At 43.7% G+C, this 25,395-nt stretch overlaps 1 protein-coding gene and 1 pseudogene across 3 annotated transcripts in view; one reads left to right on the plus strand and one right to left on the minus strand.

Moving 5' to 3' along the window:
• SLC6A13 (solute carrier family 6 member 13) overlaps nt 1–25,395 on the plus strand; it is a 55,905-nt gene that overhangs the window by 9,397 nt on the left and 21,113 nt on the right. For all 3 annotated transcript variants that reach the window (XM_070407557.1, XM_070407556.1, XM_070407558.1), the window contains exons 2-3: nt 1,605–1,811; nt 23,081–23,215. In XM_070407557.1, the coding sequence (XP_070263658.1) occupies nt 1,610–1,811; nt 23,081–23,215 (337 nt within the window). In that variant the 5' untranslated portion in view covers nt 1,605–1,609. The remainder of the gene's footprint in view (nt 1–1,604; nt 1,812–23,080; nt 23,216–25,395) is intronic.
• On the minus strand, nt 9,430–11,564 carry LOC139005255 (zinc finger CCCH domain-containing protein 14-like; annotated as a pseudogene).

Genomic DNA, 25,395 nt, shown 5'->3' on the forward strand with positions numbered 1-25,395 from the left:
GGAGTCCATTCCCTATTTATCAAATAAACAAAGGTCCTACTGTTTCCTGATGTTCTGGATCCCTCGGGTAGCTCAGCCTCAGGAGAGTCTGTGCCCAGCCAGGGCTCCGGCTGAGAAAGTTCCGTTAACAAGAACTTTTCTTGAGGTGTAGGAAAAAGTCCATTTGCCCACTGTTCCAGAAAAGGAGCCACTGTATACAATCAGGGAGAGTCATTAGAAGATGCTTATCTTCGACATGCTGATAAATCTAGGCAGCCAGTGCAATCAAGGAATGTAATTGAAAAACCAGGAACAGAGTGGGTTTAGGTCCTGGCTGTGCAATTACCAGCGGTATGAAAGCAGACACGCTATTTAACCTCTCCGAGCCTCAGTCTCTGCATTTACAAAGCAGAGGTAACACTGCTTACACCTCAGGGTTGTTGTGTGGATTAATGAGATAAATGTAGGTAAAGTGCTTTTTCCATAGTAGTTGCTCGCCATGTATGAACCACATCCAATCTTATCCTCAATCCCAATAAGAGTCTAAAATAGAGCAGTGAAGTGTTTAGAATTCTTGTTCTTTATTCATTTTGTGTTGTCTTCTCTACGGTAACAGTTTCCTACATTTGTTATCACCCAAAAAGAAAAGAGCCCAGAGTCCATCTTTTCCTTAGGCTGATTTCAGAGAGAGACGGAGGAAGGAGCTGGAAAGATCAGCTCATCTTATTCAGGGCTCCTGGTCCCACTCAACCTCTCTCATTGCTTTGGAAGGAGTTTTTTAAAAAACTGGTTTACGAAATAAAATGTGTTCTTTGATAAAAGTGTAGAAAATATAGATAAGAAAAATCCCTATAATCGAAGGAGAGAAAAACATTTTTCTGGACATCCTAATCTTTCAATGTATATAAATATAAAATATTTTTCCAGCATAATCATATTGTATGACTTATTTTATAACTGTTTTCACTTCACATCTTATGAACACTTTCATTTCATTAGACTTTCTCCTTCAACACAATTTTTAATGATTATATAGTCGTCCATTGTATGTATGTACCATAATTTATTCATCTATTTGCCATTCTTACACATTTATGTACGTTCTAATTTTTTGGTGTTAAAAGCAATGAATATCCTTAAGCCAAAATCTTTACCCACAATCAGAATTGTTTTCTTTGAATAAATTCCTGCAGCAGAAATTGGTAGTTGTGAGGATTTATAAAAAGTCCATCCCTTCAATCGCCCCCAGCATACTGAATAGAGACACTGAAGCTCATGCTGATACAGACAAGGGGGGTTGTGGGGTGGCAGGGAAAACGTAGCCCATCTGGAGCCTGTGTGAGTTCTCCCATGTCCACAAACCCAAGAGCCTGTGTGGTGGAAGCAGCAGCTGTACTCAGCAGCAGCCTTTCTTCCCGGCACAGGAAAGGAATATACATTTTCAGCAGCAGTTTCCCAGCCTCCACCCATAAGAGAGGCTTAAGGAGGACCTGCATCTGCAGACCAGGGAGTAGGAATGCGCTCTCGTCCAGTGCACTTATTCCCTTGGACATTTGCTGGTGAGGGATGGGGAGCGCTTTCCTCCCGGAGTTCCCAAGTGACAGAGTGCCCTGCTTGTTTTCCAGGTGGGATGGATAGCCGGGTCTCGGGCACAGCCAGTAATGGAGAGACAAAACCCGCGTACCCTGTCGTGGAGAAGGCAGAGGAAGATGGCACCCTGGAACGCGGGCACTGGAACAACAAGATGGAGTTTGTGCTGTCCGTGGCCGGGGAGATCATCGGGCTGGGCAACGTCTGGAGGTTTCCCTATCTCTGCTACAAAAACGGGGGAGGTGAGAGCCGCCGCACCACCCCACCAACCCTGGAAGGAGGTGTCCCTGTCGCCTGCACTTACTGCCCCTCTGCGCGGTCCCAGAGACACACAGAATGCTGGCGTTGGAGAGACCCTTCCTTAGAATTCATTAAGGACAGGCACTGCAGGAGCCTGCGACCTAAACAGATGGCGACTCTCCCAGGGGTGTCCTATGTTAGCATGGCACCACGGAAATAGGAGTGCAGGCTCGGAACCAGATGGGCCAGAGTTTGGGTTTTGGCTCTGCCACTTTCTCTCTGTGTCATCTGGGGCACGTTGTTTGAGTCCTCAGAGCCTCCACTGCTGCACCTGCAAAATGGGATAGTAATACCTGCAGGGTTGTTGTAAGGATTAGAGACAATGTATGTAAATGCCTAACGAATGGCAGCTGTGTTGAAGATGATGTGAACACCAAGCTGTCCCATGATCTTGAGATTCCTTAGCCGTGGCTTTGTGTCTTCCTCTATTCTCCTGGTACCATGACATCCCCTAAGCCATTCACTACCTAACCCCCACCAGTGTCATAACCTTTGATTCCAGTGGCTCTTCCTTTATATATTTCCCACTGAAAATGTGTGTGGGGGAAGCATGAACTCTAACTTTAGTTCTTTGTTGGCTTCTCATTCCCTTCCATTCTCACGCTGGGGTAACTTTGCTACAGCAGTGGTGGCCATTTCCCGAAACTTTCAGGGAATCCCAGCTCGCCGGGGGAAGCCCCAGGGGTCTTTCTCAGGTAATGAAGGTTCTGGGTGAGCAGCGGCTTAGGAAGATTTCCTTGCTGATGGTTGGGCTCCCAGGTCTGGTTTTGAAGTGAGGCTGCAGTCTGAGCTGGAAGAAGGAGAAATGCAGAGGCAGGTCACAGGGGGATATGGTGAGGGGAGTAGTACTTTCATGGGCCACAAGGATTAGAGAGTACCCTAATGCAACACCTACCATCTTGCAGGGGAGTAGCGGCCTCCAAAATGCATCGAGCTGTCTCACAATGGTTTTGGAGAGAGAGAAAACCTACAACACAGAGTGGAGGTGGGAGGAATGGGGAGGAGCACAGAGATGCTCTGAGCTCATAGTGTTATTCTCAGGGTTGTGGCAATTGGGGGTTGATTGGCTCTGGGATTGGAGGCTAACTTGTGTTTTTCCAGAGGGGTGGGGAGGGCTGATATGGCTTTTCTGTCCAGGAATTTCTGGCCAGCAGCCTGAACTCACAGGACTTTGTTCAGTCTGCATTGTGAAGGGAGGAGGGATTTTCACTTTTGACCTAGCCCTGGACACCCCACATGCTTGTTTAGGAATTTAGGCCCGAGCACTTTCCCTTCAGAGAATTGGGTGGAGGGACGGGGCTGGCCGAAGAAGGAGGAGGAGTCTTCGGCCTAAGCTGGGTGTTGAGACCCTCTCTGGAGCCTAGTAACCAGCTTAGCTCCTCACGCGGCAGAAAGCTTAGGCTGTGAGCAGCTTTCCCCAAGCCTCTCTGGAATTGGGTGAAGGTTGGCTTGGGAATTAGCAGAACCGGCATGAAGATGTGGGAAAGAGTGATCCCCAGGCCTAGTGTGAGGCCACTAAGTGAAGAAGGGGAAGCCAAAGGCAGCAGTGACAGGAGCAGCGGAGGGTGTGGGGCTCACCCTGCTGGAGGTTGTGGTCTGGCAGCGTTTGGGTCTGGGCTCTGCCTCAGGGCTCTGGGGTAAGTCTGTGCAGACCTGGGTGGAAATGCAGGCCCAGGAAGAAAAGAGTGTCCAGGCCCTTGGTTTTTCACATGGTGTTTGCAGGGGCGGTGGAGGCAGAAGGGTGGCTGCTGTGGCGGCTCCCTCCCGGATAGAGCCTGCCCTCCAGCACGCAGGCCACAATGGGCAGGGGAGACTTTTCTCGTTATTGACTCCTTACACCACCAGCCACAATCCCTTCCCTTGGTCAGCGCAGGGCCTCAGGACCCTCTTCTCTCTCCCTGAGGAAGGACAGCAGCTGGAGGGAAGTGTTCTGAGGGGCTTTGGAGCTAGAGGCTAATGCTTAGCTTTGCTGAAGGGCATGAGTCATCGGGGCCACCTGGTGAATTAATGAAAAGGCACCTTTGCCAAAGTAAGGGGGACTAACCAAGGATCCATATGATCGCTGGAGGAACCTGGACATGCCTGTTTTTCTGGTTTTGGGTGCTCCCAGTGGTTTAACCCCTCTGTCATCATTTAACTCCCTTCACCTCCCAAGCAGTACAAGCTCTTACAGAGAATGGGCCCGAGCACTTCTTGTCATCTCCTTGTCTCCTTGTCAATAAGAGACTGAGTCTCTTTTTTTAAAAAAAAAGTAATTAATTAATTTTGTTAATCCTCACCCAAGGATTTTATTTTTCATTGATGTTTTTAGAGCGAGTGGGTGGGAGGGAGGGAGCAGGCAAAGAGAGAGAGAGAGAGAAGGAGAGAGACATGGAAATTAGTTGCCCCCCACATGCAGCCCAACCGGGGCCAGGGATCGAACCTGCAACCCAAATAGGTGCGGGGGAATAGAATCTGCAACCCTCCCGTGTGCACACCGACATGCTAACCACTGAGCCGTTGGCCAGGACTATTCTTTTTCTCTAATTTTATGTTTATTATTGAGAGTATTATAGATGTCCCCCATTTTTCCTCCTTTGTCCCCCTCCGACTGGTACCTCTTTATGACAGGACCCTTTGCTGCCACTGTGAGGAAGGAGGGGGAAAGAATGGAGAGCATTTAGATTGGTTTGGCCCCCTTTCTCCTGGTGGAGTTGTTTTATTTAGACCTGTGGTTCTCAGATTGGGGCTCGGACTCTCAGCGGGTTAGGGGAATGTTCTGAACAAGTTCTGAAGAAGGATGCTGGGGTGCTGTGGGTGTACTGTGCTCAGGAACGTGTGCTCTCAGCCTGCCTCTGATAGCACCCATCCCCGTTCTCTAACGTCATAGCTTTAAATAGCTGCTTTTGTGCTTTGGGGTGAGGATAAGCTAGGACTTTATTATAACTAATATTTGTTCAGTGGCAAGGTCAGGGATGAAAAATTCCCCAAAACATAATTTCAGTTCCAAACTAGAAATATAAGTGATGTCTTCTTCTGTTCCCTGAAGCTCTAACATTTGGTAGATCCAATCTGAAGTGAGTTCCAGACCAGGGAAAGGGCTGAGGCAAGATTATGATCAAAGAACAGGTAAACATGTAAACATTGTAGCTGTAAACCAGAGAAGCTGAGAAAGTGGTATAAAGGCCATCCTGCCCTGGCCGGGTGGCTCAGTTGGTCGGAGTGTTGTCCTGTACACAAAAGGTTGTGGGTTCCATTCCTAGTCAAGGTGCACATGGGAAGCAACCAATTAATGTTTCTCTCTCTCTCTCTCTCTCTCTCTCTCTCTCTCTCTATATATATATATATATATATATATATATATATATAAAGAAAGAAAAGAAAGGGAAAAGGAAGCCCATCTGAAATCAGAAGCAACTAGCAGGCTTTTTAGGGAGAGAGATGGGAGGGATGCCTGCTCCCTCCAGGGCCTGTGGCCGATCCACTCCAAGCTCCTGCCTCATCCTAATGGCTCTCTAGAGTCTCTAATCTCAGTCAGGTGCCCCATCACATAGCCAACCACCCTGACCCGGACCCTGTCATTCAGTAACCATTACTGAGTACCGAGCATGTGCCAGGAATCATTCGATGTGGTTGGGATGCATTTATAAACAAAAAGACCAATTCACTGTCCTTGTGGACTTATATTCTAGAAGAGGGAGACAAACATAGGAAATAGGGAAGTTACACAGTCTATCAGAAGTGAATGAGAGCTGTGGAAAAGACCAAGCAGAGCTGGGTAAAGGGGGTCAAAAGTGTGGGTGGGTTGGTCACATTGGTCACATTGGAGCAAAGGCTTGCTGTGGTGGGAGAGTTGGCCGTGTGGTATGGGGCGGCGGGGGGTGGGGAGTTCTTCAAGCAGAGGAAACAGAAGGTTTAATGGTCCTAAAGCAGTGGTTCTCAACCTTCCTAATGCCGCGACCCTTTAATACAGTTCCTCATGTTGTGGTGACCCCCAACCATAAAATTATTTTCGTTGCTACTTCATAACTGTAATTTTGCTACTGTTATGAATCATAATGTAAATATCTGATATGCAGGATGTATTTTCATTGTTACAAATTGAACATAATTAAAGCATAATGATTAATCAGACAAACAATATGTAATTATACATGTGTTTTCTGATGGTCTTAGGCGACCCCTGTGAAAGGGTCATTCCACCCCCAAAGGGGTCGAGACCCACAAGTTGAGAACCGCTGTCCTAAAGCAAGAGGCTGATTGGCTTGTATGAGGAGCTGCAGAGAGGGGAGTAATTAGAAGGTGAGGTCAGAAAAGCAAAGAGAATGAAGTGCAGATTGTGTAGGGCCTTGTCAGCTATTGTAAGACTGGCTTTTACTCAGTGACCCGGGGAGTCATGGCAGAGTTTTGAGCAGGATTGGCATGGTCTTACATTTTATTTATTTATTCATTTATCTTTATTATTTATTTATTTATTTTTAACATTTAAGGAACAAAATTCTGTTTTTCTTTTAAAAAAATTTTTTTTTTATTGATTTCAGAGAGGAAGGGAGAGAGATAGAGAGATAGAAACATCAATGATGAGAGAGAATCATTGATTGGCTGCCTCCTGCATGTCCCCTTGCAAGAATAGAGGGGATCAAGCCCCCAACCTGGGCATGTGACCTTCGCCAGAATCGAACCTGGGACCCTTTGGTCCACAGGTCAACGCTCTATCCACTGAGCCTGACCGGCTAGGGCATGACCTCACATTTTAAAATAATCTCTCTGGCTGCTGTGTTGAGAACTAATTATAGGGAAGTAAGGGCAGAAGCAGACCACTTTCAGCTGGAAGGCCCATGTTCTGAGACACCCAGGATTTGGGGATTTGAGAAAAGCCAACAAAAGAGACAGAGGAGAAACCAGCAACGGAGGAGGAAAACCAAGAAAATGAAGTGTTTTGGAGGCAAGAAAAGCAATGCTTGCAGGGAGGAGGGGTAGAGAACTAACCAGATGCCGCAGATAGCTTAAGAAAGATGAGAAATGAGAATCGATTATTAGCTTTAGCAGGGTGACTTTGGAAGAATAGTTACAGTGGAGTGTGGGGCAAAGACTGGTTTAAGATCATGGGAGAGAGAATTGGAAATAGGAAGTATGAGTTATTTAGGCAACACTCAGGAGTAGGTGAAGTTTATCTCTTCTCGGGGTGGGGAGTAAGCCGATATGAGTGCTGTGCTACGTAGTTGTAGCCATGTACCCTGTGTCTCTGGCGGTGGCGGGGATGGGTCATGACTGACGAAGTTGCTGAGAAGCTGCACATTTGAATTATTTTCCTTGCTCTCCACCCTCAACTCCCTGGAGGGAAAAGCAAACATAATCATCCACCAGGGCCTGCCCCCCCTAAAGCTCGGGCTATAGGGCTGGGGAGACTGGATCACCTGAGGCCCAACGTAGGAAAGGTGGTAGGAGAGGGTTTAGGCAACATGATTTGAATCTGCCAGGAGGGAATTTAAATTACTTGCCTGCCAATCTCAGTTCAGACAAAAGCAAATAACCTGCCAATTATTTTATACTGAATTTCTTAGTCCAGGTTGCTAAAAACCAGGGGGCAGAGGTCACCTGTGCTGAGAATCTTTTGTTGGTGCAAGTCATAGGCCACCAGCTGGAGACCACCTCATGTTAGGACAGGTGCTCCCCTCTTCCTCACCCCACTTCCCATCTCTTCCCTCTCATCTTCAGTCCCTGAACACCCAGGGCCTGGGTGCTTCGGAACATGGGCCTTTCAGCAGGAACCTCTCTAGCTCCTTGGATCCTGGCTGCCAGCTGACTGAGTTCTTCAACACCCAGAATGGACCACCACAGAGTGTACCACAGCCGGATCTCTCAGAACTAGGGCTCTTGAGGGTAAGGACTGTGGGGGAAGGGCAGCGACAGAGTAAACCTCAGCTCTAACTGTAGGGAGAGAGAGCCTAGGGACACCACTGTAAAGGGGACTAAATGACACCCGGCACCAGGGGACACTGTGCTCCTTGATGCTGCTTGTAGATACTAAAGAACAAAGAGAGACAAGGAGCACGGTTCTTTCTGTAAGAGTATCTACATGTGACAGTTTGGTGCCACTTCGAGTTAATTACTTAATGCTCAGTATTGGACAGACTAGTGTAGGTTATAGCATAATTGATGTACGCTCATTGTTGTGTTGCTCATGTGGACTATCATCAGTTTATGTCTTTAAAAATGTCACCTGGAACATTACAGGTGACACTACATAGTGTGCTTTTGCAAAGGGTGGCCAGCAGAATGATGCCTTTCTAGGATGGGCATGTGGTCTCTCCCATCCCATGGGGAAGAGTACCAGGGCATTTTAGAATTTGGGGAAGGAGATGAACATGGTGGATATGGGGGAGCAGCAGGTAGCTGTGAATGCCAACCTCTATCTCCAGTACTAACTCCATCTTTCAGTGGTGGTGACCGGGAAAAAGCCAAAGTGGCTCAGGGGACTCCATGGTCTGCACTTGGGTCCCTCTTGGGCTCCACCCTGACCCTCACTCCTTCCCCACTTTTAGGGCCAGTGGCTCTGCTTGGTAGGTGTGTGGACCTTGTCCCCTGGGGCAGGTTGCCCAGGTGCACAAGGAGGCAGAGGAGTAAGGGAGCAGAACCGACCACAGGACCCACAGCAGTTAAACATTGGCTTGGCTTCTTGGGAAAGAGCAGGTCGCATAAAGATGGAGAGAAAGGGCTTGTGTTGGGCTGAAAACTCACTTCTCTCTCTCTTCTTTCTCTGCAGTGTTTCCAACTCTCAGCAGCAACTGTTCATATCATCCACTGTGTTATCTCTTCCCTAATTTTCCCCTCCTGCCTTGGATGATTTATATACTTATCAGACTAAATTGTTTATGATTTTAATTTCTTTGCCCTTGTGGTAATTAAGTGCTTCCCTCAGTGCCTGAATTATGGATGCAGGGATATGGGCAGTTAAGAACTAGTGAACTCTACTCCCCATAGACTTTTGTTTTAAACAGTTTTATTAAGGTATAATTGACTTACAACAAATTGTACATATTTAAACTATACAATTTGATAATATTGACACATGTATACACCCTTGAAACCATTGCCACAGTCAAGGTAATGCACATATCCATCACTCCCCTATATTTCCTCTTGTCCATTTCTCCCACCGCTGACCTCTGCTGCCCTATCCAAATGTCACCATAGACCTGGTTTTTTATTATATATATATATATATATCACTGTCATTTTAATTTCCATTTCTCTGATGGCTAATGATGTTGAGCATCTTTTCATGGCTTTTATGAACCCATATATCTTCTTTGGTGAGAACCTGTTCAAATCTTCTGACCCTTTAAAAAAATGGTTGTTTTCTTACTATTGAATTTTGAGACTTTTTAAATATTCTGGATACAAGTTCCTTATCAAATATGCATTTTGAAAATATCTTTTCTCATTCTGTCTTCTTTTTTTCATGTTACGAAAGCAATATATTTCAGTTTCAAAGATTTGACAAGTTCTATAGAATCCCTTTCATCATTAGATGAAAAATTTCAAACTTCACAATGTTCCGCCAGGTAGGACTGGCTGTCACTCACTCGTTTGAGGCCGAACCCATTTCAAGGCATGTCGTGGTGGCAGATAATGGTGGGATGGTAAAAGGTGCAGGCAGGTCGTGTACACTGACTGTTAAATCTGCAGTGTTGTGGATGATAGAAGGGACATTCCATTTTCTTATAAGCAGAGAAGTAACGGCAGAGCTGACTGCTAGAAGGCGGTGTTGATGTTATCACTGGTTTTGGAGGCAGCATTGGCATTCTCATATGCGTGAAGGGACCATCTGGCTTAGTACATTTTGCATCATGTTTACACTTTGGATGGACAAGCAAACATTTTTTAGCAAATTTACAACTGGGGAAAGCTACGCAAGGTGAAACAGAGTGGTGGTAAGCACATTCATGCCCATTTTCACAGGCAGGCCAGCGTGTGCCACGGGCCCCAAACTTTTTCCAAGTTCACTCGCCTCAGCTGGGCTGATGTGCAGTTTCTGCCATTCACGGGTCAATCTGCAGCCAGCGAACAGAGCCTCTGTTGAGTTCCTTGACTTTTAAAAAATATTATCTCCTTTTGTTTTTTCTTCTTTAATGGGGGAACTTAGTCTAGATGTCCTGCTTTCCCCTGGACCATTTCTTCTCCTCCTTCTCCTTCTCCTTCTCCTTCTCCTTCTCCTCCTCCTCCTCCTCCTCCTCCTCCTCCTCCCCCTCCCCCTCCTCCTCCCCCTTCCCCTCCCCCTTCCCCTTCCCCTTCCCCTCCTCCTCCTCCTTCTCCTCTTCCCCTCTTCCCCTCCTCCTCCTCTCCCTCCTCCTCCTCTTCCCCATCCTCCTCCTCCTCCTTTTCCTCCTCCTCCTCCTCCTTTTCCTCCTCCTCCTTCTTCTTCTTCAATAATTCTTTATTATTGAAAGTATTACATATGTCCCCCTTCCCCCCCCATTGACCCCCTCCAGCCCACCCCTTCCCTCCCCCTCTTTCCCTGCCCCCCCCCCCCACACCCCCTGCCCCTGGACCATTTCTGCCAGCAATTCTTCTTGAGAAGTTCGAGTTCCGGGAGCAACTGAAAATGTCTGTTTCTGTGAAACTGTAGAATAGTTAGTTGTTTCTGTTACAAGTTCTTGAACTTCAGATACAGCCTTCAAAATCAGATCCTTGTTAGCTTATTTAGAAGGAGGAAGCAGGGTGTCCTCTGGGCTTTGCTGGCACTGACAATGGGAGACGCTTCCTGAACGGGACCCATAAGCATCCTCTTCTTGCTCCTCTTCTCCACCCTGATTGCATTTTTTCACCTTAACCACTGAACTTACCACCAGCAACTCTCTCTTCCGAAAGTTTTCCCCTCAATCCTCACTTTTTCCTGAGTTGTTTCTGAAGGCGGGACTGTCTTTTCTAAGCTGGTAAGCACTTCTGGTTCACACAAATGTCCTGTTTCATCTACCCGGCTGTTCTGTATACCGAGTTGCTTGGCAGCATGAATACTGTTTTGCTGCTGTTGAGATTGCTGTTTAAATGAACACCACTAACTGCAGTTCGACTTGCAGATGGTCAATAAATTTCATCGGAAGGCTGAAAAGAACCCCGTGTGTCACGGTAGGTTTTTTTCTGAGATAAGGGATTCTCCTGCACAAAATTGAGGTCTTCATTGGTGAGGTCACCTGGTTCCGGCTTAATATCAATCGCATCTTCAGAGGCTGCTGGCTCCCTCCGAAGTTTCACTGTTGACCTTAGTCGGTTGCAGCGCCATCATCATACACCTGTCCGACATTAGTGGTGTTCTGCTTCTGTGAACTTGGAGAAACTCTGGGATCTCTTTTCTGAGGTCTCGTGCTAGAAACCGCCAGGGGTGGCAGTGCAGCGGCCTGCCGTCTCTCACCTCCCCGACTGACTGCTCTTGTTTGGAGGCATGTTACTATAGAATATGCTGGTGTCAGAGGACTGTAGACTAGAGGGGTTAGTTGGATGGAGTAAAGCTTATCTAGTGCACCATGGAGCTATAGGTGAATTGAATTGTACTGTCCCCTAGAAACAGGGACAGGTCCTGACTTTTCTTGTTGGTCACCATCACCATAATGTAACCAGGATATTCTTCACTGAACCATGGCAGATGCAAATGCCAGAAGACCTCAAACATCCCATATAAAAAATAATTCAACATAAGCTCCTAATTCTTGCAATTTTCCCTCAGGGCACGCCGGATCTCGTGGCTGATCTCAGGCCCACCTCCAGGGCTGCGAGCTCAGCACTGCTGCGTGGTGCTTCGCTTAGCCTAGCCTCAGCCCTCTCCCTGCAGGCCTGCAGCCACAACTGCTGCCACTTCTGGCTCTGTTTTTATTTTTTCTTTCTTTCTTTAAAAAAATATTTTTATTGATTTCAGAGAGAGGAAGGGAGATGGAGAGAGAGATCGAAAGATCAATGTTGAGAGAGAGAATCATTAATCAGCTGCCTCCTGCACCCCCTACTGGGGATTGAGCCTGCAATCCAGGCATGTGCCCTTAGACTGGAATCGAACCCGGGACCCTTCAGTCCACAGGCCAAGGCTATATCCATTGAGCCAAACTGTCTAGGGTTGGCTGTTTTTCTTAATAGTGTCTTTGGAAGTGTAGAAATTTAAAATTTTGATAAATCCAGTTTGATTAATTTATTCTTCTATGAATCATGTTTTTGGTGTCACATGAAAGAAATCTTTGCTTATTCAAGCTCTTTTTCCCCCTAGAAATTTCATAGTTTTAGGTCTTATATTTAGCTCTATATGATAATGAAGATATGGATTAAAGTTCATTTTTTTTGAGTGCATGAATATCCACTTGTTCCAGCATCATTTGTGGAAAAGACTATCTTTTTTCCCCATTAGTTGCCTTTACACCATTGTTGAAAATCAGTAGTCCAGCTCTGGCTGGTTTGGCTCAGTGGATAGAGCGTTGGCCTGTGGACCCCTGGTTGGATTCCAGTCAAGGGCATGTACCTTGGTTGCAGGGTCCCAGCCCTGGTCCGAGGCATGCCAGGAGGCAACCAATCGATGTGTCTTTCTCATATCGGTGTTTTTTTCTGTCTCTCCCTCTCCCTTCCACTCTCTCTCTCTCTAAAAGGAAAAAAAAAAAAAAGATTCAATGGGAAAAATATCCTCGGGCAAGGATTAAAAAAAGAAAGAAAGAAAGAAATCCGTTGTCCATATACATTTGGGTGTGTTGTTTGGCTGTATTCTGTTCTATTGAATTGTTTATTTTGACACCTACACCATATTGTCTTGATTACTATAGCTTTATAATAATATGAAAATAAGGTAGAATTAAGCCTAAAACTTAGTTCTTCTTCTTCATAGTTGTTTGGCTATTTTATTTCCTTTGCATTTTCTTATGAATTTTAGAATCGGTTTGTCAATTTCTGCAAAAAAGTGTTCTGGAATTTTGACTGGGATTACAGTGAATCTATAAATTAACATGGGAACAATTGACATCCAAGTAATATAGAGTCTTCTGACCCATGAATAGAAGGGAACTATGCCTCACTATTTATTTAGGTCTTAAATTTTCTCTCAGCAATGGTTTGCAGTTGTGAGTGTACATATCTCAATATCACATCTTTTGTCAGATTTGATCCTGATGCTGTTATGAATGGTATTATTTCTTAAGCTGAATTTATCATTTTTTGGTTGCTAGTATATAGACATACAATGGATTTTTGTATGCTGATCTTGTATCCTGCAACCTTGCTAAATTAACTTATTGATTCTAGCAGCTCTTTGGTACATTTCAAAGGATTTTTCCTTTCTTTTAAAAAATACTTCATTGAGAAATGATTGACACAAAAAAAGCTGTGCATATTTAATGTACACAACTTGATGAGTTTGGAGGTAATATCTATCATCTCCAAAAGTTTCTGTTTGCCCTCTTATTTTTAGCCTCACCTAAGAATATGTTTTGTTTTTAATTGATTTTTAGAGGGAAGAAGGAAGAGAAAGAAACATGGATGTGAGAGAGAAACATCGATTGGTTGCTCTGCACCCTGTACCAGGGACCGAACCCACAACCTAGGAATGTGCTCAGACTGTGAAGTGAACCCAAAACCTTTTGGTGCACAGGATGATGTTCCAACTAACTGAGCCACCTGGCCAGGCCCTATGTGCCCTCTTTTAATTTTTTTCCTTTTTTTTGGTGATAGGAACACAACATAAGATTTACCTTCTTGGTAAATTTTTAAGGAAAAAATGCAATATTGTTAACTATAGGCACTATGGTGTATAGTAGATCTCTAGGACTTACTCATTTTGCCTAACAGTTAGGCCCTAACTAAAACTTTGTACCCTTTGACCAATGCCTGGCTCTCTGTTTCCCCCTTTCTCAGCCTCTGGTAACCACCATTCTACTCTCTGTTTCTATGAGTTCGACTATTTTATTTTTTAAAAATATTTTTATTGATTTTGGAGAGGGATAGAGAGATAGAAACATCAATGATGAGAGAGAATCATTGATTGGCTGCCTCCTGCACGCTCCCTACTGGGGATCGAGCCTACAGCCCAGGCATGTGCCCTTGGCCAGAACCGAACCTGGGACCCTTCAGTCCGAAGGCCGATGCTCTATCCACTGAGCCAAACTGGCTAGGCAAGTTAGACTATTTTAGATTCCAAAGGACTTTGTACATAGACTAGGGGCCCAGTGCATGAATTCGTGCACCTTGAAAGGAATTGTGGGTCACGAGGCTGCAATGGGCACAGGGGCGGGTCTCGGCCAATCCTCCATGCCTTGGCCCTGCCCCTCCTGCTGCGGCCCCCAGTCCCCTATTGGCTGGCAGCCCTGCTCCCACTGCCACCACTCCCACACGCTGATAGCACTGGCCCTGCTCATACCGCTGATGGTGTGGAGCAATTGGGGCTGGCGCCAGCAGCCAGTGCAAGCAGCAGCTCTGGAGCCAGCCATGGGTGTGAGTGGGGCTAGCGCTGGCAGTGGGTGAGACCAGGGGCTGCCGGCCCTGATTGCCCCTCAGGAGCAGGGGGAGGTGGAGAAGCCCTGAGAGACGATTGGGGCTGGCAGCTGCTCGCACCCACTAACAGCACTGGCAGCAGGTGCGATTGCAGCTCGGGACTGCGGCTCATAGGAGCAAAGAATTTTCAGTAACCACTAGAAGCTTGCCCCTATGACAGTGACTGGCACCCCACCTTGGTCTGGCACCCCCTCTCACCTCCTCCACAATCCCGCTGCGGCTGACGCCTGCCACGTTCCGCGCATGCCCCCTGGTGGTCAGCGCACATCATAGTGACCGGTTGTTTGGTTGTTCAGTTGTTTCTCCATTCGGTCTATTTGATATTAAGGTTATATATATATATATATATATATATATATATATATATATATAGCCCTGTGCATGAATCTGTGTGCCAGTATGTTGCTGCTGCCCTCCTGTAGCTCTCTGCCCACTGCACTGCCCTCCTGTAGCTCCCCCCGCCCCCCATAGCTTGTTGCCCTGCCCTCTCTTGTAGCTCTCTGCCTCCCTCTTGCTTGCTGTCCTGCCCTGTCCTATAGCTCTCTGTTGCCTGCTTGTAGCCAGTAGGTCGCTGCCACCCTCCTGTAGCTCCCCTCTTTCGCCCCCCTCCTCATAACTTGCTTCCCTGCCCCCTCCTGTAGCTCTCCGCAGCCTGCTTGTACCTCGCTGGCCTACTCTCCTGCTGATCCGTGATCTGGTTGTGACATGCTTGGTCGTTATGCCTCAGGGTGTAATGGCTAATTAGCATATTCCTCTCTTATTATATAGGATAGATTATTATGTCATTTGAGAATAAAGCAGTTTTTTTTTCCTTTTCCAATCTGAATAACTTTTAATTCCTTCCTTGCCTTTTTGCCTTGGCTAGAATCAATATTTATAGAAACAATGTTGAATAGAAGTGGTAAGAATAGACATCTTTATCTTTTTCTTGATTTTAAGAGTTAAGCAGTCACTCACTATTAAGCATGATGTTATCTGTAGGTTTTTTGTAGATGCCCTTTATCAGGTTGAGGAATTTCCCTTCTACACATCATTTGCTAAAGGTTTTATTTCTTTTCTTTTCTTTTCTTTCTTTCTTTTTTTTTTTTTTTTTTTTAACAGAAATGGCTGTTAGATTTATTAATATTATAAATTATATTGTTTTTTGAGTGTTAAAACAACCTTGTATTCCTGGGGTAAACCCCACTAATGTAATGTATTATTCTTTTTATATATTGTTAGATTTGACTTGCTAAAATTTTGTTTAGAATTTTTGCATCTATGTTCAGATAAGGTATTGGTCTGCACTTTTCTTATAGTATCTTTGCTTTTGTTATGAGGAAAATGCTGACTTCATCGAATGAGTCGGGAAGCATTCCTTCTTTTTAAATTTTCTGGAAGAGTTTGTGAAGAATTGGTGTTATTTACTCCTTAAATGTTTGGAGAATTCACTAGTGAAGTCATTTGGGCCTGGAGTTTTCTTTGTGGGAAGGTTTTAAACAACAACCAAAAAAATTTATTTAATAGAAATAGGGCTATTGAGATTACCTATGTCTTCTTGAGTAAGCTTTGATAGTTTGCATTTCTTAAGAAATGTGTCATTTTACCTAAATTGTTACATTTATTGACATAAAGTTATTCATATATTTTCTTATTATCCTTTTAATACCAGTAGAATCTATACTGATGATACCTCGCTCATTTTTCATACAGGTAATTTGTGTCTCCTAGAAGTTTATCAATTTTATTGGTTCTCTCAAAGAAGCATTTTTTTTCATTGATTTTCTCTGTAGTTTTCTATTTTATTGATTTCCACTCTGATTTTTATTATTTCTTTTGACTTGCTTAGAGTTTCATTTGCTGTTATTTTTCTCATTCTTAAGGTGGAAGCTAAAATCATTGTTTTGAGACTTATTTTATAATAACATTTGGTGCTATAAATTCTCCCTCTAAGTACCACTTTAGCATCATCCCACAAGTTTTGATATGTTGTGTTTTCATTTCATTTCATTTCATTTAAAATACTTTCTTATTTTCCTTCTGATTAGCTCTGAGTTATTTAGAAGTGTGTTACCTCATTTCTAAATATTGGGGAAATTTCCAAGTGTATTTGTCTTATTGACTCCTAATTTAGTCAGAGAACATACTTTGTATGACTTGAACTCTTTGAAACTTATTGAAATTTGCTTTGTGGCCCAGAATATGGTCTATCTTGGCAGCTATTTCAGGGGCTTGGAAATCATGCTGTTGTTGGATAGTGTTTTATAAATGTCAAGTAGGTCAGGTTGGCTGATGTGGTTTTCAAATATTTCATATTCCTATTGATTTTCTATCTACTTGTTTTTATCAATTATTTAGAGAGAGATATTGAAATTTTGGACTTTAATTAGGAATTATTTATTTTTCCCTGTAGTTCTAGCATTTTTGCTTCATGCATTTTGAAGCTCTGTTATTAAGTACATATGCATTTAGGATTGTATGTCTTCTTGATTAAGCTACCTCTTTATCATTATGAGATGACCTTCTTTACCTCTGGTAATAGTCTTTGCTCCAACATCTATATTATGTTATATTAATATAAACACTCCAGCTTGCTCTTGGTGAGTATTAGCCTAGCAAATATTTTCCCACCCTTTTACTTTGAACCTATTCATGTCTTGATATTTAAAATGCATTTCTCCTGCCCGGCTGATGTGGCTTAGTGGTTCAGCATTGACCTACGAACCAGGAAGTCACAATTTGATTCCCGGCCAGAGCATATGCCCAGGTTGTGGGCTCAATACCGTGTGTGGGGCTTGCAGGAGGCAGCCGATCAATAATTCTCTCTCATCATTGATGTTTCTATCTCTCTCCCTCTCCCTTCCTCTCTGAAATCAATAAAAATATATTTTTAAAAATGAATTTCTCCCAAGCAGCCTATAGCTGAGTCTTGCTAGTTATATTTACTAGAGTCCTGGTGCATGGATTCTTGCACTGGTGGGGTCCCTCAGCCTGGCCTGCGCCCTCTTACAATCTGGGACCTCTCAGGAGATGTAGTAGAACACAAAGCAGCAGGCAGCTAGGGAGGATCCTGAGCCCAGGCCAGGTGAGTGCTGCGCCTGCTCATCCTGGCCCCACTGTACCTGCCACCACCCCTGGGTAGTGCTACCATGGAGGCGGGAAAGGCTCACGCCACCACAGCTGTGCTTGCCAGCTGTGAGCCTGGCGTCTGGCTCACATCGTCAGCTCAGCGGTGATCCTGCTGTGGGAGTGCACTAACCACCAGGGGGCAGCTCCAACATTGAGCATCTGTTCCCTGGTGGTCAGTGCACATCATAACGACCGGTCAAACGGTCGACCAGTTGAATGGTTGACCGGTAGCTTAGGGTTTTATATATTCAGACTAGAGAACCGGTGCACAAAAACTTGTGCACTCGATGGGGGGTCCCTCAGCCTGGCCTATGCCCTCTTGCAGTCTGGGACCCCTCGGAGGATGTCCACCTGCTGGCTTAGGCCCACTCCCTGGGGATCAGGCCCAAGCTGGTAGTCAGACATCTCTCTGGCAGCCCAACAGCCCTTGGGGGATGTCCACTTGCCATCAGGGAGCAGACCTAAGCTGCAGTCAGACATCCTTAGTGCTGCTGAGGAGGCGGGAGAGGCTCCCGCCACCACCGCTGTGCTGGCAGCCATCAACCTGGTTTGTGGCTGAGCAGAGCTCCCCCTGTGGGAGTGCATTGACCACCAGGGGACAGCTCCTGCATTGAGCATCTGCCCTTTGGTGGTCAGTGTGTGTCATAGTGACCAGTCATTCCCAGTCATTCTGTTGTTAGGGTCAATTTGCATATTACCCTTTTATTATATAGGATAGAGTCCTGGTGCACGGGTGGGGGCCGGCTGGATTGCCCTGAAGGGTGTCCCGGATCAGGGTGGGGGTCCCACTGGGGTGCCTGGCCAGCCTGGGTGAGGGGCTGATGGCTGTTTTCAGGCTGGCCACACCCCCTTTAGGGTGGGGGGTTCCCACTGGGATGCCTGGCCAGTCTAGGTGAGGGGCTGAGGACTGTTTTCAGGCTGGCCAAGCCCCTCGGCAATGGAAGCTCCCAGCCTCTCCTTTTTTTCTTTTTCTTTTTTATTCTGGGATTTATTTACCTTCTATAATTGAAACTTGGTAGCCTTGAGTGGAGCTCAGAGCTGGCCAGGGCAGGCGGGAAGCTTGGCTTCCTCCATCGCCAGGGGCAACCCAAGCCTCCTGCTCGCTCCAGCTCCATGGCCATGGCCGGCTGAAAGCAGGTATCTGGGGTTTATTTATCTTCTATAATTGAAACTTTGTTGCCTTGAGTGGAGCTCAGAGCCGGCCGTGGCAGGCGGGAAGCTTGGCTTCCTCCATCACTGGAGCAACCAAGCCTCCTGCTTGCTCCAGCTCTGTGGCTGCCAGCCGCCATCTTGGTTGGGTTAATTTGCATATAGTTGCTCTGATTGGCTGGTGGGCGTGGCTTAAGGCGTAGTGAAGGTATGGTCAATTTGCATGTTTGTCTTTTATTAGTGTAGATTTACTAGAGGCCCAATGCATGGATTTGTGCACTGGTGGGGTCCCTCGGCCCCCTGTGGGGATCAGGCCAAAACCGGCCTAGTGGATGGATTCGTCCAGGGTGTGTCTGGCCCGTATCACCCAGTCCTGGTCAGCTGGACCTCAGCAGCAAGCTAACCTACCAGTCAGAGCGTCTGCCCCCTGCTGGTCAGTGTGCATCATAGTGACTGGTTGAAGTAATGGTTGGACACTTAGCATATTAGGCTTTTATTATATAGGGTTTTTTTTTTTTGAGTAATGCTTTTATTTATTATTTTTTTAATTTTTAAAAATTTTTTATTGGTTAAGGTATTACAAATGTGTCCTCATTTCCCATTAACCCCCAACCTCCCCGCGCGCACCGCCCCCCCCCCCCACCCCCCCCCATGCTCTCATTCCCCTGTTGTCAGTGTCCATTTGTTTGGCTTATATGCATGCATATAAGTCCTTTGGTTGATCTCTTCCCCTTACTCCCTCCCTCCCCTACTTTCCCTTTGGGGATTGATAATCTGATCACTGTTTCTCTGTCTTTGGATCTGTCTCTATTCATCACTCTATGCTGTTCTCTATATTCCACAAATGAGTGAGATCATGTGGTATTTATCTTTCTCTGACTGGCTTATTTCACTTAGCATAATGCTCTCTTATTATATAGGATTTTTAAAAAAACAATCTGACAATCTCTACCATTTATTTTGGATATTTAGACTACTTACATTTAAATGCACTTATCCAGCTCTGGCCAGTTTGGCTTAGTGGATAGAGCATCATTCCATGGACTGAAGGGTCCCAGGTTTGATTCCACTGGCAATCAATCAGTGTCTCTCTCTCATGTCAATGTTTCTCTTTCTCCCTCCCTTCCAAATAAAAAAATAAAATAAAAATAAATGCAGTTATCCATATAGTTAAGTTTAAATTTTTAAACATTTTATTTTTTTCAATTACAGTTTACACTCAATAGTATTTTATTTTAGTTCCAGGTTTAAAGTATAGTGGTTAAACAAATTATCAAGTGATTCCCTGATAATTTTAGTGCCCACCTGGCACCATACACAGTTATTACAATATTATTGACTGTTTTCCCTATGCTATGCATTGCATCCCCATAACTATTTTGTAATTACCAATTTGTTAGCTAAGTTTAAATTTATCATTTTACTATTTGTTTTCTATTTGTTCTATTAGTCCTTTCTTTCCCTTTCCCTCTCTTTCTGCCTTCTTTTTGATCAGTGATTTTCAACCTTTGTCATGTCATGGTGGACATAAACTAATTACTAAGATTTCTGCAGCACACTAAAAAAATATATTTTTTGCCCTAGCTGGTTTGGCTTGGTGACTAGAGCATTGGCCTATGGACTGAAGGGTCTTGGGTTCAATTCTAGTCAAGGGCACATGCCCGGGTTGTGGGCTTGATCCCCAGTGGGGGGCATGCAGGAGGCAGATGATCAATGATTCTCTCTCATCATTGATGTTTCTATCTCTCTCTCCCTCTCCCTTCCTCTCTGAAAATCAATAAAAATTATTTTTAAAAAATATATTTTTGGTTGATCTGACAAAATAAATATACTGTTGACTTACTCACATCAGATGGCTATTGTTGTCATTTTTTTATTTGACAACCTAAGGGGAAAGAGGTCAGTGCCCCGACTAAATAGCCAGGTATTGCATGTTTTAAACATTCTTGTGGCACACTGGTTGAAAATTGCTATTTTAGATTAATTAGATATTTTTATTATTCTATTGTCAACTTTCTTCCTTGTTGGCTTATTAGCTATCACTCTTTGTTGTGTTAGTTTCGTGATTGCTTTAGGTTTTGTAATATGCATCTTTAACTTATCACAGTTTACCTTCCAACAATATACCACTTTACAAATAAGAATCTCACAATAATACACTTCCATTTCTCTCCTGACCTTTGTGCTCTTGTTGTTATACACTTTACTTTTTCATATGTTATAAACTCCCCATTATGTTGTTATTATTTTTGTTTAATCAAATAGATTTGAATAATAGCAAAAAGTTCTTATATATTTACCTATGTATATACTTAGCATTTCTAATATTCATCATTCCTTTGTGTAGATTCATATTTCTCTGTGGCATCGTTTCCCACTGCCTGAAGGACTTTCTTTAACATTTCTTCTAGTGCAGATCTGCTTACTGATGATGGAGTCTTTCTGGTTTTGCATGTCTTAGGAAGCATTTGTTTCATTTCACCTTTTGAACAGTATATTTATTGGGTATAGAATTCTAACTTGACAATTGTGTTTCCTTTAGAAACTTTAACAAATGTGCTCCCTCATCACTACCTTCTCACTTGCATTGCTTCCAATGAGAAATAGGTTGTCTTCCTTATCTTTGTTCTTCTGTGCATATGTCCTCCCACCCTTTTGGTTCCTTTTAACATTTCTTGTTAAAAACTCTTAATCGCTGGTTTAAATAATTTGACTACAATGTCCCATGTTCACATTTCTTATTTAGGGGCTCAATGAGCTTCTTGGATCTGTGGATTTATAATTTTCATCACATTTGCAAAAGTTTCAACCATTATTTCTTCAAAAAATTTTGGCCCCTCTCTTTTGTCTCCTTCAGAGCTTCAATTATAAGTATAGTAGGCTGCTTAAAGTTATCCCACAGTTCACTGACACCTGTTTGTTTGTTTGTTTTAATTCTCTTTTTTCTCTGTGTTTTATTTTGGATAATTTCTTCTGTGGGTCAAGATCTGCTATGTCTAATCTCCCATTAATCCTATCCATTGTATTTTTCTTCTTTTTAAAAAATCCTCACCTGAGGACATGTTTTTATTGATTTGAGAGAGAGAAGAAGGCAGAGGGAGAGGGAAAGAGAGAAATATCGATCAGTTGCCTCACACATGCGCCCCCACCAGGGATCCAACCTGCAACCTGGGTTTGTACCCTAACTGGGAATAGAACCTGTGATCCTTCTGTGCACAGGATGACACACTAACCACTTAGCAACACTGACTAGGGCTATTGTATTTTTCATCTCATGCATTTTGAGGTTTATTTCTAGAAGTTTGATTTGGATCTTTCAATATCTTTATTCTCTTTTTGAGCACATGGAACACAATTATAATAACTATGGTATCTTAATGTCCTCATCTACTTATTCTAACATCTGTGCAAGTCATGGGTTGGCTTCAATTGATTGATCTATCTACTAATTATGAGTAATATTTTCCTGGTAATTTTTGCTTGGATGTCAGACCTGGTGTTTGCCTTACTGGTTGCTGAGTATTTTTGTATTTCTATAAATATTCTTGAGCTTTTTCCTGGATCAGTGAAGTTATTTGATCCTTTGGGTTTTGCTTTTAAGATTTGTTAGGCAGAACTAGAGTCATGCTCAATCTAGGACTAATTATGCCCACAACTGAGAAAATGCCTTCTCTTCCCAATGCCCTTGAGTCCTGAGATTATCCAGTGTGGCTGGTGGGAACAGTCACTCTTCCAAGCCCCATGTGAGCACCACAATCTCAAGGGCATTGAATGTTTTTCCCCCTTCACCTTGGGTGGTTTCCTCACACATAAGTGCTGACCAGTACTCAGCTGAAAGCTAGAAGGGGACCCTCTGCAGATATTTGGATCTCCTGCTCTGTGCTGGTCTCTCCTCTCTGGTACTCTATGAACTCTCCTGTCTACTTTGCCACACGATAAAGGTCCCTGGTGGAGAAAATGTTAGCACTTCTAGCATCAGTAGACTTCTCTCATGTAATGATTATGAAAACAAAAGCAGAAAGGGTTACTAAAGCGAAATGTGATTTCAGCCCCCTTAAAGTTCCTATTTAACTCTAAGGGCAATCATTTTCTTGAAAATAATTAAAGTCCCTGGGCTGTATTAATGCTCCTGGACATCCATCATTCAGTGAACCCCTTGTTATTGCCACAGGTTATGTGTTATTTAGGCAATAATTGATGTTCATCAGGGAGCAAAGCTTGGTAGGTAATAGATTGAAACTTCAAAGTGAAAAACAGACTGACTAGATTCTAGATAACTTGGTGACTCTAGATCTCTGCTATGGTTCCAGACACCTGGACAGATGCCCCCTGCAGTGTTTCATGACCCCCTACCCTGGGATTCTGATGGGCAGTATGGGGTGGAAATTGGAAAAGATGAATGTGGACCATGAGGAGGCTAGTGCTAGGTAATGGACAGCCTGTTTCCCACCCACAGGTGCTTTTTTCATCCCCTACCTCATCTTCCTCTTCACCTGTGGCATTCCTATCTTCCTTTTGGAGACAGCACTGGGCCAGTACACTAGCCAAGGAGGCATCACAGCTTGGAGGAAGATCTGCCCCATCTTTGAGGGTGAGTAGCTGTGTTATGACTCCGGGGTATCTGCATTGGGGATAGTAAACCTATTTGAAATGACTGAGTGGCTTAGCAGCCATGCTGATTGAGATAAGATTCTGTGTCGTTATGTTAAACCCTCCATTTATGGGTCCAGTACTGAGCTATAGAGAAGATAGTGATGAGGATGTGATAAAGGCTTTAGGTTAAATAAGTAGAGTGCAAAGCTATTTTAGTTATATATTTTAAATATATACTAGTATATGTGACAATTATTTTATATTTTCAAAATATATGTAATCAATTATAAAACATTTTAAAAGAGAATTTTAAATAGGAAAATATAATAAGTCTACCATCTTGACACAACAGCTATTTAAAATTTAGGGTGTTTTATTTCAATATTTCTTTTTATGTAGGATTTTCGTAAGTTTCTATTTTGAAATAATTATATATTCACAGAAAGTTGCAAGAATATAGTACAGAAAGGTCGTCTGTACACTTCATGCAGTTTTCCTCAATGGTAATATCTATATATATATAAAAGCCTAAGTGACCATTTGACTGTTTGACCGTTCAACCAGTAGCTATGATGTGCACTGACCACCAGGGGGCAGATGCTCAACACACAGGCATGGAAACATGGAACAGCCTGATGAATCTCAGAGAGAAGGGGAAAGGGGGAAGGGGGGAGGATGGGAAGAGATTAACCAAAGATCTTACATGCATACTAGAAGCCTAGTGCACGGATTCGTGCACCAGTGGGGTCCCTCAGCCTGGCCTGTGGGGATCAGGCTGTGTCCCTCAGCCTGGCCTGTGCCCTCTCGCAATCCGGGACCCCTCGGGGGATGTCAGACTGCTGGTTTCTGCCTGGTCCCCGCAGGCCAGGCCGAGGGACCCCACCGGTGCACGAATCCATGCACTAGGCCTCTAGTGTTGCATAACTATAGAACAATATCACAAACTGGAAATTGACATTGGTACTATCCACCTTATTCAGATTTCACCAGTTTTCCTTGCACTCATTTGTATAATTCTCTGTAATTTTATCACTCTGGTGTGCAGCTTTGTGTAACCACCACCACAATCAAGATACAGAACTGTTCTATTGCCACAAAGATCTGTTGTGCATCTCTATAATCACATTACCCCACCGCCCTGCCCCCAACCTCAAGCAACCACTAATTTGCTGTCACTAATTTGAGAATGCTGTATAGATGGAAACATACAAAATATAACCTCTTGAGATTGGCTTTTTCACTCAGCATGATGCCCTTGAGATTCATCTAGCTTGTTCTTTTATCAATAGTTGATTCTTTTTCATTGTTGAGTAGTATTCCATGGTATGGATATATCACAGTTTAACCATTCACCCATTGAAGAATATTTGGATTGTTTCCAGTTTGGGGGGGTGGGTATTTATTTTTGTCTACATAGAGTTTACATATCTATTAACATGGAATACGCACAGTTTATAGCTCTGTTCTACAGTCAGTTTATTTTCTATTTTATATACAACATTTAATGATTCTATAAATTTCCAGCAAGTAGATATATTATAATTTACTTAACAGTTCTTTGTTTTGGGCTTTTTCTTATTTTCAATTACTTATAAAATTGTTAAGTTCTGCTATCATGTGTATTTGTTGACATAGATTTCTCCCACCCCCTTTTTGGGGAATTATTTCTTTGGCATAAATTTGCAGGATTAGGATCACTGGATCAAATGGACGATCAAACTGATGTCTCTTAATCTGGCTTATTAAATTGTCCTGTGGAAGTGTTATACTGATTTACAGTGTGGATAGACATGAGTAAGCATCTTTCCCCTCTATTTTTAATAACTCTGAATTATGTGTGCTTCCTAAACTCCTCCACATATTGGAACCACCTGGGGACCTTCAAAACATCCTGTACCACACCCCCAGATTATGATTTAATTTGTCTGGGGTCTGGTCCAGGCTTTGGAATTTTTAAAGTATCTCCAGGTAATTCTAATATGCAGACAAGTTTGGAAATTATTGAGCTATATCATTTGTAAAAAATTTCACCCTGGCTGTAGTTGCAGAATGGTACCTCAGTCTTGTTTGATTTTGCACACCTGCAATTATTAGGGAGGATCTATTTGTATTTTCTCCTATGAAAATTATCTGTTCCTGCTCTTAACAGATGCTTTTATATTTCAGAAATATATCAGA

Source organism: Myotis yumanensis, unplaced genomic scaffold (genome assembly GCF_028538775.1).
Source record: "Myotis yumanensis isolate MYYU_CA2020_CCGP unplaced genomic scaffold, mMyoYum1.0.hap1 SCAF_3, whole genome shotgun sequence".
Lineage (NCBI taxonomy): Eukaryota > Metazoa > Chordata > Mammalia > Chiroptera > Vespertilionidae > Myotis > Myotis yumanensis.